At 41.7% G+C, this 13,843-nt stretch overlaps 1 protein-coding gene across 5 annotated transcripts in view; it reads left to right on the top strand.

The window, feature by feature from the left end:
* Ofd1 (OFD1 centriole and centriolar satellite protein) overlaps window positions 1-13,843 on the top strand; it is a 48,424-nt gene that overhangs the window by 33,136 nt on the left and 1,445 nt on the right. For all 5 annotated transcript variants that reach the window (XM_041639983.1, XM_041639981.1, XM_041639979.1 and 2 more), the window contains 7 exons: window positions 1,610-1,721; window positions 3,581-4,192; window positions 5,016-5,190; window positions 7,145-7,245; window positions 9,049-9,162; window positions 12,817-12,974; window positions 13,585-13,737. In XM_041639983.1, coding sequence (XP_041495917.1) covers window positions 1,610-1,721; window positions 3,581-4,192; window positions 5,016-5,190; window positions 7,145-7,245; window positions 9,049-9,162; window positions 12,817-12,974; window positions 13,585-13,737 — 1,425 coding nt within the window. The remainder of the gene's footprint in view (window positions 1-1,609; window positions 1,722-3,580; window positions 4,193-5,015; window positions 5,191-7,144; window positions 7,246-9,048; window positions 9,163-12,816; window positions 12,975-13,584; window positions 13,738-13,843) is intronic.

Below are 13,843 nucleotides of genomic sequence, written 5' to 3'. Positions count from 1 at the left end.
GCAATACCACTCCTGGGAATATACCCAAGAGATGCTCTATCATATGACAAAAGCATTTGTTCAACTATGTTCATAGCAGTATTATTTGTAATAGCCAGAACCTGGAAACAACCTAGATGCCCTTCAATGGAAGAATGGATGAAGAAAGTATGGAATATATACACGCTAGAGTACTACGCTGCGGTAAAAAACAATGACTTCTCGAATTTTGCAGGCAAATGGATGGAAATAGAAAACACTATCCTGAGTGAGGTGTCCCAGACCCAAAAAGATGAATATGGGATGTACTCGCTCATAATTGGTTTCTAGCCATAAATTAGGGCCACGGAGTCTACAATAGGTGAACCTAAAGAAGCTAAGTAAGAAGGTGAACCCAAGGAAAAACATATAGTTATCCTCTTGGCTAAGGGAAGTAGACCCAATTGCCGGGGAGAAAATTAGGATCTTGGGGGTGGGGTGGGATGGGTGTAAGGGGAGATGGGGAGAGAAAAGGTAGAAGGGAAGGAGGGGGGATTTGGGGAATCAGGAGAATTGGGATAAAGGAAAGGTGGAGAGGGGAGCACGGAACCACAATTCTTAGTTAAGGGAACCACTTTAGGGTGAGCAAGAGATTTGACCCTAGAGGGGCTCCCAAGTGCCCAACATGAGGTTCCCAGTTAGTTCCTTGGGTAGCTGAGGATTGGGAACCTGAAATGACCCTATCCGAGAGCAATACTGACGAATATCTTGCATATCATCATAGAACCTTCATCTGGTGATGGATGGAGACAGAGACAGAGACCCACACTGGAGCACTGGACTGAGCTCCCAAGGTCCCAATGAGGAGCAGAAGGAGGGAGAACATGAGCAAAGAAGTCGGGACCACGAGGCGTGCACCCACCCACTGAGACAGTGGAGCTGATCTACTGGGAGCTCACCAAGGCCAGCTGGACTGTGACCGAAAAAGCATGGGATAAAACCGGACTCTCTGAACATGGCGAACAATGAGGGCTAATGAGACGACAAGGACAATGGCACGGGGTTTTGATCCTACTTAATGTGCTGGCTTTGTGGAAGCCTAGTCAGTTTGGATGTTCACCTTCCTAGATATGGACGGAGGGGGGAGGACCTAGGACTTACCACAGGGCAGGGAACCTGGACTGCTCTGTGGACTGGAGAGGGAGGGGGAGAGGAGTGGGGGGAGGGGTAGAAGGGTGGGAGGAGGGGGAGAAGGGTGGGAGGAGGGGGAGGGAAATGGGAGGCTGGGAGGAGGTGGAAACTTGTTTTTTGTTTATGTTTTTTTTTTCTTTTCTTAATAAAAAAAATTATTAAAAAAAAAAAAAAAAAGAAAAGGGAAGGAGGGGGAGGTGGCACACACATTTCCTCCCAGCATTCACGCGGCAGAGGCAGGTGTGTATGTGAATTCTAGGACAGCTAGGGCTTCACAGAGACCTTGTCTCAAAAAACCAAAACTTGTTTGGATGTTGTTTTAATAGAGTTCTTCCTATTGGTTTTTGGTGTAAATGCTTCTTCGAATTGGCAAAACAAAGAATAGAAGCACAATAAGAGAAATTTTCTTTCTGAAGCAAACTGTAATTGGTTTGTATTTATTTCTTTGGCTCTTTTTCAGATTGAACATTCTACACATTTAAAGGCCCAGATATTAGACTATGATGCTTCTGTTAAAAGGTTAACCATTCAGGTTGCTGATTTAAAATCACAACTAAAACAAACTCAGACAGGTTGGAGACTCTTTTAAAAATAAATTGCTTATTAATTGTGTTTGGGTATGTGTATAAAAAGAGAGAAACAGACACATAGAACACCAGAATATTGTGGCATTCCGGTGGAGATCACAAGACTTACCTGAATTGGTTCTCTGCTTCTACCTTGCTGAGGCAATGTGTCTCTTGTTTTGATGGTTGCACTGCCTTCCAGGATAGGTAACCTGTGAGCTCCCTGCTGTTATAATAAGAATGCAGATGTGTGCTACTGCATCCAGCTCTTTTTCAGTATGCTTAGAATATTTTATAGTTGTATAAAGTATCTTGATCATATCCATCCTACTCCTTTTTCCAGCTTCTCCCTTCTGTCAGTATATCTTCCTTTCAGCCTTAATCCTCTTTATTTCCCTGCCAACTCAATGCTTTCTTTCTTTTTTTTATTTTTTTAAACTTTTATTAATTTATTTATTTAATTTTATTATGTTTGTTGGTGTGAAGGTGTCAGATCTCGTGGAACTACATTTTCAGACAGTTGTGAGCTGCCATGTGGGTGCTGGGAATCGAACCCGGGTCCTCTGGAAGAGCAGTCAGTGCTCTTAACTGCTAAGCCATCTTTCCAGCCCCAATGTTTTCTTTCTTTTGTGTGTGTGTGTGACCCTGATAAGGCTAACAGATTTTCCCATATTTTTATATAGTTTTCAGTAGACCTGTGTGTAAATATATAAGAGAAACAGGATAGCTGGGTGCAAAGAGAATTACTTTCAGAATTGGAGACCTATTTTTGTTTTGGTCTTTAGTTGAAGTTGTTTGATCTCGGGCATAACACTTTAGAACTTTCTCAAGTTCCTAATTTATAGTGGGGATAATGGTATCTCCTGGGCCACAGTGAGCAACGATGGAATGATGGAATGGATATTGGGCATGAGCTGGTATATGAAAGCCCCTCAGGCACTACTTACTGCTAGTGATTTGTTACTATGTCTTTACTGTGGATGTTTCTCACTCTCTCCTGCTTTCTTCTTCTGTTGCTTTTGGGTCCAGTGTGTATTTGTTGCCCATTCAGCTTGTTTTTCATCCTTCCTTGACCTGAGCCTTCCTTAGTTCCAGCTTGGACTCAAGTTTCTCATTAAGTCCCTTGTTCTTTCCACCACCACTGGTTTTATTTCTATCTCATTTTTCATTTCGAAACTCTTTTTCAGTTTCTCATTTTTCACTAGCAATTGTTTGCCAGACTGTCTGCCACTGAAAATATAGGAGTCTTGTAATGTGGAAGTAGATCAGCGAAACTAGGGCCCTCCTGCTGTCCACACACATGGACTTAGCCCATTGCACACTTGTCTTTGTAGCATCATAAGGAAGTGTTGCATGGTAAGAGGCAGCATAGGTACAAGATTTATGCTAGAAAATCTCAGCATCTCTAGGAATTGTTGACCATGTAGCCCCCATCTCAGGAAGACTATCCCCTTTCTAAGTGGAGAGCAGTGAGAATTTGTGGTCAGGTTATCTGACACTTAAGCTTTGGGGGAAACTATGTTGGAGTCAAATGTGTGAGTATTCATGAAACAATATTTAGTAGATGGATATACTACAGTTCGGATCTGGCTACTTTGTATCAAGAAAATTATATATTTTTATTTCTCATCTAGATGTAGGTATTTCAGACTCATTTTTAACATATTGTGAGATTATATCATGTTTATAAAGGCTTGAGACATGAAGTTAGCTTTCAGTCAATGTTAATAGTTATGACTATGGCTTCAAAAACTGTTTAATGTACAAGCTTCTTCTTACTACTTTAAAAATATTTTTGAGCATAATTTAATTTTATTCACAGCTTTTTCTTCTCATTTCTCATATTTTCTTTTTGTGACCTGCAGCCTTAGAGAATGAAGTGTTCCGAAATCCAAAGCAGTCTTTGACCCTTCATTCCCTGAGTGGTTTAGTGAGTGGCAAGATGGCACCTCACAATGAGGATACAAGTGGGGATTTCTTGAATGCACCTCTTGAACAGAACAAGGTTATGGCAGGTGCAGTTATGTCAAGGGTCTTACCTTATGCAAATACAGCAACAGAGGCTGGTTCCCCAGACTCTGACCTTGAGTTCTTAGCCAGTAGCACTAAAGCCAAAGTGAGAGAGCTAGAGCAAGAGGCTGAACGCTTGGAAAAGGCTTTCAGAAATTACCATCGAAGAGTTACTCGGAATCCTACTGTGAGTCCTCAGCCAGCAAAGTGTCCTTCATCTGTATACTCACTAGGAGCTCTCAGAAGCATAGCTTCCAGTTCCATGGACAGATGTGTTTCTGCAGAGGACAGAGTTGTCTCTGAACAGCCTCTTGTGGACGTGCTGAAGGAAGAAAAGAGTGACGTGTCCAGAGCGTTCATGGGCAGTGTAGCTTCACGGCATCGCAGGACCTCTTCCTCCACACGCCTCTCCTCTACACCCCATCCAAAATCGAGAAGAAGCCTTGATAATGAAATGTATCTGGAAGGTAAGCCACTGTCCAGAGGGTTGTGACATAGATGCTTTAGACTCAGGCAGTTTACTGAGTAGATAGCTTGGAGGAGCCTGCTCCATCAGTGCTGGTATTCTCATCTTGCCATACCGTGGTTAGCAATGGTAGCCTTCCCATGTCATGGGGTTGGTGTGGAACTTGAAGCACAAAGGGTGTTAAGGACTAGAGTTTTGTTTGTTTGTTTTTGTTTTTTTTTTTTTTTTAGCATACAGAAGTGTTGCAGGTAGCCGGGCGGTAGTGGCGCACGCCTTTAATCCCAGCACTCAGGAGGCAGAGGCAGGCGGATCTCTGTGAGTTCGAGACCAGCCTGGTCTACAAGAGCTAGTTCCAGGACAGGCTCCAAAACTACAGAGAAACCCTGTCTCGAAAAACCAAAAAAAAAAAAAAGTGTTGCAGGAACAACATGGCCTTTATCTTGCTGATTTGTATGTTCCATGTTGCTTATACAGTTTGAGTTTGGTGCTTGAATCATCTTGAATCATTGCCTTTATGGATCTCATACATCAAGCTTGGCTATTTTCAAGGATGGCATAGGATTTATTTTCAACTTAATAGAGCTTTTAAAAATTTACTTTGAAGTGGGGCATTGGTGGCACATGCCTTTAATCCCAGCACTTGGGAGGCAGAGGCAGGTGGATCTCTGTGAGTTCGCGGCCAACCTGGTCTACAAGAGTGAGTTCTAGGACAGGCTCCAAAGCTACAGAGAAACCCTGTCTCCAAAAACCAAAACCAAAAAACCACTTTGATACCTCTCTATGCAGTTTGTGACATACTTGCTCCAATTCCTTCTACCTCGTAGGTCTTGGTAGACTACATGTTGCTTCCTCCAGCCCTTGTCTTGACAGAGCAGCTGGGTCACATGTTGCTTCCTCTAGTCCTTGTCCTGACAGAACAACAGCCCAGCCATCACCTGTTCCATCTAGGCACAGCTTCTCTGATCCTTCTTTCTCCAGCGCTCCACAGAAAAATGCCTGGTAAGTTATTTTCTCATCAGCTTCTCTTGACTTACGCTACTGACCTACTGTTTTGACTTTCACTTCTTTGGCCTTTTAAGGCAATATTAAAGATCATGTGGCAATCTGGAATTTACAGTTAGATTATAAAATAATTTGTGATCTTTAAAAGTAATCTAAATTATGAAGGCAAATAATTATATAAATAAAAATATTTATAGGTCTGTGAATGAATTTAATTCATAAAGATACACAAATTAAATAAACTTTGTGAGAGTAAATAAATTTGGCTCATTTTTTAAAACTGGAGAACTTCCACATATCAAAATATCATTTAAAAATATGTTTTGAGGGCTGGAGAGATGGCTCAGTGGTTAAGAGCATTGCCTGCTCTTCCAAAGGTCCTGAGTTCAATTCCCAGCAACCACATGGTGGCTCACAACCATCTGTGATGAGGTCTGGTGCCCTTTTCTGGCCTTCAGGCACACAGACAGAATATTGTATACATAATAAATAAATAAAAAAAATATGTTTTGAGGGTGGGTATGGTGGCACACACCATTAATTCCAGCAGTCAGGCAGAGGCAGATAGATCTCTGAGTTCAAGGCCAGCTTGGTTTATATATTAAGTTCCAGGACTACCAGGACCATCTCAAAAACAAACATCAACAAAAAATGTTTTGGCATTTAAAGATAAACAAGGTTTCAGTTTGTGTATCATTAAAATAATTTCTGAAGTAAGTGGGCTCTAGGGTATGATTGTCAAAGTAGAAAGACATGCATGTTTTTTAGAACTAGGACAGTGGGTCATTGAGTCTGTGATTCAGTGGCAAGACCACAGCAGGGGATCCGAGTCCCTGCTTCTGAGCTCCAGCTTGGCACCTGATGTTTAGGAATGGCCACCTGTTCAGATTTGAAAACTGCAATTTGGACCAATCATGATCCTAGAGCATTTATATTCTTTAATATTTTTATGTTGTACTTCTTTTTTCAGACAGGTTCATTTGTTATGTTGCCCAGGCTGGCTTCAAACTTGTAGTGCTCTTCCAGCCTGTCTGCCTTTCTGAGTCCCCATGCAGAGTTTGTATTGAATTTTTTTTTATGAGCAAGCCTAAAAGAGCATGGAGGCCTACAGTAAAAAAGTCAGCCCACTTTGACACATAGTTGGGCTTGTGGAGTTACATTTTCAGCTGGTTCGTGCTGATGGCATATGGAATTTGTCTTTTGAGAAAATGTCTTGTGGTTAGTGGAAAACTACCTGAGGAATGGTATTGAGAGTACAATATTCTTTGTTAAATGGAACAGTGACTACTTAAGGGCGTGGGGTGGTAACAAGGGACGTGGCTGAGTAAATATAGATTAGTTGCCAAGAACAGTGCTTGGTGGCAAGCTCAGTCCTCTGGAGCCATTCTCACTCCCACCACACACACACACACACACACACACACACACACACACACTACAACTGGGTCCTAGAGCCATTTTTATTACTATTTTTTAATGTGCATGGGTATTTTGTCTCCTTCTATGTCTGTGTACCATAAGCATACCTGGTGCCTGCAGAGTCCAGAAGAGGTTGTCAGATTCCCTGGACGTGGAGTTTCAGGCTATTTTGAAAAGTCACATGGGAGCTAGGAATTGAACCCAGGTCCTCTGGAAAAGCAACTACTGAACCATCTCTCTGGCATGTAGAGCCATTCTATATAAATCAATAAAAAATGAGTTTCAAGAGCATGCTTGCTTATCCCTATTATAATCCCAACATTCAAGAGACTGAGACAGGAGAATTACCATGAGTTTGAGGTCAGTCTGGGCTACATAGTGAGTTCTAGGCCTATCACAGAGAACCAGTCCTCCCAAAAAATTGGAAGTTTTGTAAATTATTTTCAGCAACCAAAAAACTTTTGTCACTCTATTCTCTTGGCTTTTATGTTAGTAACACTTTATATTCATGTATTTTATTTTTTCAATCCAGCTTTTATCAAAGACAAACTGAAACTCAAGACAAAAGCGAATTTTCAAATGTGGACAAACAATCTTTGAAAGATAATGAGGAGTATGGACCACCTTTCAGATGTAAGCTTTGAATATTAGGTTTTGTGTGTGTATGTATGTGCATGGTTATACATGTGCTGTGGCACCTGTGTGGAGGTGAGAGGATAACTTCAGATGTCATACATTATCTTCCACCTTGTTTAAGGCCAGGGTGTTTTTATTCATCATTATATATTGGTATGCCAAGCTATACAGCCAGTGAGCTAACTAACAGAGAGTCTCCTGGCTTGGCCTTCCATCCCACTTTAGTCACGCTGGAATTATAGACACATGTGGAGATCCGAGAAGAGCTTGTAGGAGTCAGTTCTCTTGTCAGGTCCCAGGCATGGAACTCAGGTAGTCAAGCTTATTGGGAAGCATCTTTACTTGGTGAGCAATCTTTCCAGCCTTGATTCATTTTTCTGTCACAAAGAATTTTAGGTTGCATTTGAGTTTCCTTTGGAAAAAAATGGTATAACATAGTTTCCAAGTTAAAACTAAGGCCATAAAGTGAATTTTTAATATTTCAAGGTTGGGGTTACTTCAATTTAAAAAAAATAAGTAATTTTCTCATTGTTCATTCTTTTTCTTTTCTGTGGAATGAAATACTTTCTTTAGCTTATACTGATAGAATGGAAGTGAAAGAATGTTCAAATGAGGGGTTGGGGCAATGGCTCTGTCTGTAAAGTGCACCTGCATAAAAGCTGGGCACAGTGGTGTACTCCTATGGCCCAGCACTGGGGAGCTGGAGACAGCAGGATGCATGGGGCTTCACTGGCTAGCCAGCCTAGCCAAATCACTGACCTTTCAGGGTTGAGTGATAGACTCTCTCACAGAAAGTAAGGTGGAGAGTGATTGAGGAAGACACCAAACATTGACCTGGCTGCCACATGCACACACAAAAATTAAGATGAGAGACAAGAAAGTGGTGGCCTAGCTATAACCATGCCTTGGATGGTATAGGGTCCTTCACCTCTGAGACTCTTTCCAGCTTGAGAATTCTTTACATTTGTATATGCTCTATCATTTGGGCTTGTTGTTTCATTTCAAATCTGAAAGAATCATTTTGCATAGTTAAATGGAAAGCTTTAGTAAATTTTGTGAATTTTTTAACTCTAGTTAATAGACTTTGTTAATTCATTAAATTTTTTCATTCTTTGAGAATTTCAGACATGTATATACAATGTATTTTGATTATAGCCACTGCCTACTCCCCTCAAACTTCTTCCTGACTCCCTGTTGTCATGTCTCCCTCCCAGCTTCATAACCCAGTGAGTCCAGTCAGAGTTGTCCATATGTGCATGGGTGTAGGGTCATCCACTAGAGCAGGGGCAACTTAGTAGGAGCCTCTTCCCTTAAAAAGAAACCTCTCTTCCCTACTCCAGTAGCTTTCAGCTACCAAAGCTCCTCAGTTAAGTAGTGGGGCTTTTGAATCCCTCCTTCATCTGTGCCAGGATATTGACTGCTTTTGGTCATTAAAATATTAATACTGAATTCAAATTATTAAAATTGAATTTATTATATTACAATTGAATTCAAAGGATTTTATCTGCAAACAAAATGAATTCTCTGTTGAATGATGAATCTAGTTTTGTAACTGAATATCATTTTTAAAATAGAAAGAAACTTTGAAAGTTGAGCATCTTGTAAGTGGTTGTACTAAGACCCCTGTGGGAGAAGGCCCCCATTTGCTTTTAGTGCAGCTTTAGTGTTCCATGGTTAGATCTATCTCCACTACTCCCCAACCCTCAAGCACCCTCCATCCCTGCACTACATAGCCCTTCTTTCACTTTCTGCTGTTACTAAGGACTCATGCATAATTAGTTACACCTCATGTGAATGCAGGGACCAAGCCAGAACAGTTTGAAGCAGAAGGACTCTACCCTGCTGGTGACATGCCTAGCATAGATCTTGCTGCAGCTACTGTGTCTTCCAGACCAATTTCATATGACTGCCCAGGTAAGTGATTCTTTTCTTAAACTATCAGTAACCAATAGCCACATGTTGCACGCTGATTTGTGTACTCTGTAAATTGTTTCCCGATTTCTAAAGCTCTTCTGTTATTACATTTACTTATTTATTTCATTAATTGTGTACACTGGTGTTTGTCTGTATATGTTCATGAGAGTACAGGTGCCTGGGGAGGCCAGAAGAACACATTGGACTCTTTGGAGTTAGAGTTACAGACAATTGTGAGCTACCTAGTGATAGGTTCTGGGACCCAAATGCTGGTTCTCTGGAAGAGTAGCAAACACTTTAATTGCCAAGCCATTTCTCCAGGAACATTAATTGTTCCTTTGTTTGTTTGGGGTTTTATTTGTTTCTGTGCGTTTGTTTGTGGAGGTCAAAGGACAGCTTGTGGGAGTCAGTTGTCATTGATCAAACTTGGATTTGGTAGCAAGTACATCTACTTGCTGAGCCATCTCTCTGGCCCTATCGGAATTTCATAAACATTATTCAGAGATTTGGGCTTGTGGTATTATCATTATTAATGACATTCTGAAGGAAGTCTTCCTATGTGGCCATGTACAAACTGCTAAGGAAACCTGAGAGTAAGACTTCTCATTAAGTCTTTTTAAAAAATGTTCACTTTGTCAGAGTCGAACAATGCAATTATGCTTTTCCCTTAAGACTTCTGCCAAAATTGTTTCGTAAAGAACCTTATCCATAGAAATTGTGGTAAAAACCTGAATTAATGGTCAAGTATCATTTTATATTTTTAGTATAATCACAACATTTTAGTATTGGGTGTCTTACTTCCCCTATGTCATAAGTTAGGATAGATATTTCAATCTTCAGAAATGTTGGTATCATTACATTGTCACTGGTCATCAGACTTCTGCCTGGCCAATGCTTCTTTCTCTTCTTCAGCTTCTCCACTTCTCTGTCAGGTGGTAGAGGGAGCAGAGAGAAGAACTGAGAGGAGGTTTGTGCTTTGTTTCAGCCCACCCAACAGCCAGGCCTTTTCTTCTTGGCCTCAAACTTGAAAGGAAATGTCTTACTTAAAGCCGCCTCTTAGTGCTGTCCAAACAGGGACGCCAGCATCACCTCCCACCCACCCACACACGCAGTCTCTCCATAGTAGTTTCTTGGTTTAAGCCACAGTACTCAGGAAGATGAGGAACTATTGAAAGGAGCAAGTGATTTTGATTATACTCACTGCCGAGTAAGTGTGCTTTGGAAAGTAATTCATTTAACTAAACTCAACCAAGCACCTTCTCTCTGTTGGGCACTTGCCTAGGGGCAGGATACAATCAGTAAGCCAAACCAAGCTCCTGCCTTAATGGAGATTCTGGAAAAAAAGGGGATGGGTGCAGTGAAGGAGTCCAGCAGACCATCACACATGCCCTTGATAGAAGGCACAGAAGGTACAGCAGCCATGTTTACAGAACTGAGGAAAGGAACCAAAATAATAGCTAAGGGGAATCAGTGAGTAGCTGCCTTGAGATGTATAGAAGACCACATTGGTGGCTTTTTAAATAATTAGTAAGAGCATGGGTATGTGTTGATCGCTTGAGACATTCTCTTATATTCATCTCTGCCTCTTCATCTAGGCACAAAGAAGGTCAAAATGTGGTGTTCTTGAAGTACCTAATACATATACCTCTGGTCTTGGCTTTTGTGCCCAAAGAAGTTTCTGCACTTCCTCTCTCTTTCCCCTTTCCCCTTTTCATCTTCTTCTGGTTCCTCTTTTTCCTCTCTTTCAGCCACAGTCCTATTTTGTTATTGCTATTCCCTTTGGGAAAGTAGAACCATTTGAACTAACCTCTCCTCCATCAGCAAGGAGGGACAGGATAGTTGTGCCTGTGGAAGTGTGAATCTCTGCTATTTTAATTTTATGACGTAGGTAGGTAGGTAGACAGACAGACAGACAGACAGATCTGTGCTGCCATTCTCTTGTCAGCAAAACTCCATTCCTGCTAAGCATTTGGAATAAGGGTCTGAAGTCCTCTGGTAAACCTGTGACATTGTCGCTGATTGGCATTGTTTGAGTGAAAAATGTAGGTCATGGGCCAGAGCTAAAAGAATGGCCAGCATCATCATCTTTGAAATTGAGACTTAAGGATGGAAAGGGAGCGGACAATATAATTGCCTCTCTAAGCCCATAGGGAGTGGCACTATTAGGAGGTGTGGCTTTGTTGTAGGAAGTGTGTCACTGTGGAGGTGGGCTTTGAGGTCTCATATTTGCTCAAGCCACACCCAGTGTGACAGTTCACTTCCTGTTGCCTATGGGTCAGGATGTAGAACTCTCAGCTCCTTCTCCAGCACCCTGTCTGTCTTCACGCCACCATGTCCTACCATGATGATAATGGACCTAAGCTCTAAAAATATAAGCCATCCCAACTAAAAGTTTTTCCTTTGTAAGAGTTGATGTGGTTGTGGTGTCTCTTCACAGCAGTAGAAACTCTAGCTAGGACAACGGGCCTTGCTCAGAAGAAATAGAAGTGGGGAAAAATAAACATACATGATGTTCTAGAAAGAAGGTATAAGATACTGGCAAGTAACTCACTGGCATGTTTATGTATCACTTGGAGGGTAAGGAGGACCTCACAGAAGAAGTGTCTCTATAGCAGCAAGATGAATTGTACAATCACACAAGCCCTGGAGGCTCAGTGGACATGGGATAAGTATGTTGCCTGGCCTTCCCTTGAATGTATGGACTCAGATTCTTGGATTGCTAGCGCTATACTTATGTGTGTTTGTGGCCTATCTAGACAAAGATGATGAAAAAAAAACAGTATAACTTTGGGAGGAGAAGGCTAGTGTTGTGGAATTTCTCTATGCCTGTGACAGAAAGTCCACTAAAAACATGGTTGTGAGGCTGGGGAGAATGGTTGGGAATGAAGAAAAACATGGAAATAATTGGGGGTTAAAATGTCCCTAGGGAGGGGCTGGAGAGATGGGCTCAGTCGTTAAAAGCACTGCCACCTCTTCCAGAAGATCCAGGATTGATTCCCATCAACTCTATGGCAGCTCATAGCCATCTGTAACTCCAGTCCAAGAGAATCTGACACCCTCTTCTGTTCGTCTCAGGCATTGCATCCACATGGTAGACACATGTGCAAGCAAAACCAGCTGTACAATAAAAATTGAAAAAAGATGGTCCCTAGGAAGGACCAGGTTCAGTGCATAGAGATGTAACTAGTGACATAGCTAGAGTGGTGACAAGGATGAAGCAGAGGAGGGAGTTCTATTTTGTTTGGGCCAGGAATGACTTGAGCATCTTTTTAGGAGTAAGGAGAAAGGGTTTTTAAATGGTTGTGGAAATAGGGGCTAATGATTCTGAAGACAGAGGAAGGATTGTACTCAAATGTGAAGGCAGAAATGCAGGATTTGCTATGGAGAGGCTGAAGCAGGGAGAGAAGAGATGAGTGAAGAGGATATGGGATGGAGGGAGAACAGTTGAGGTTGTTTGTGGCGTGCTGGTTTATATCCAGGAAAGTAAAAGTCGGGTATGTTGCTATGGGTCAGTCTGGGATGGAAGACAATAAAATAGAGCAACAGCTTAGAATAGGTCATCAGAATCAGTAGAAAATCAAGCAGGCCTGCAGAAGACCAAATGTGAAAAATCATATTGGCAGCTACTCGGTTCATTTTTTTTTGTCCTGTTAGGTGCTGGTCAGAGCCAAACTAGAGAACAAGAAGGAGAACAACAGCTGTGGGAGCTGCACATGAAAGAACGGAGGCAGAGAGAAGAACAAAGGCAGTATGAACGGCAAGAAGCTCTAGAGAGGGAAAGAAGAGAGCTGGAAAAACTGGAGCAGGAGCGGGTAATGTGTCACTTATATCCCTGTACAAGTTTCTCCAGTGTACACCTTCAGCAAGTACGTTGAGCTCAGGGATTGAGCCAGTAGTGCTGTGAGGTTAAAGAAGCAGCAGGTAACTTGAAAGGCATTCCCTCTCCTCTCCTTGTTTTGCTTGCCTTCTGAGCATCTGAGTTTTGAAAAGTCGCTCCCATGCACTCTCATCTATTGTGTAACTTCCCCTGTACACATATTCCAACACAGCCAGCTATCCAGCCTGGAAGAGCTAAGGCAAGGAGGTGCCTCTAGTCAGTCTTCAGTGACTTCTATTCACACACATCTTCTTTGTCTACCTCTCTCCTTGCCTTCCATGTTCTGATTTTATTGCTAGGCAGATGGATTACTTTGGCCACTTAACATGCCTTAGAAATGTTTCTTTGGCTACCCTTCCTTCCTTGAAATGATAAATTTGTCTGATGGTAGCAGTGACTTCCATTTAAATACACATATATACATATTTCTCTGGTATGCAAGTTGTACTTCCAGGGTAAGGATCCTATTACTATGATTTGTAGACACTGAGAAGCTTTTAAAACATGTTCATGTATTTCTTATTTTGGCACTGGCCTGTTTCCAGAGGATGATTGAAGAATCACTGAAGGTTGAAATAGAAGAAGAATTAGAAAAAAGTGTTCAAGAACAGAAAGACAAATCAGCTCCTGGTGAAAATCCTTTAGAGAAATACATGAAAATCATCCAGCAGAGACAGGAGCAATCAAATGCAGATAAGGTGCCTGTGCTATGGATAGTAATGTGGGGTGGCAGAACAGAGGGTAGTCACTGGGGAGGCTTAGTCTAACACCTTGGAACATGTGTTCTCTGTTGAAGACAAAAGA

Source organism: Microtus oregoni, unplaced genomic scaffold (assembly GCF_018167655.1).
Source record: "Microtus oregoni isolate MIOR12 unplaced genomic scaffold, Mior012 000061F_ref0000440, whole genome shotgun sequence".
Taxonomy (NCBI): domain Eukaryota; kingdom Metazoa; phylum Chordata; class Mammalia; order Rodentia; family Cricetidae; genus Microtus; species Microtus oregoni.
This window is presented reverse-complemented; position numbering and strand designations above follow the sequence as displayed.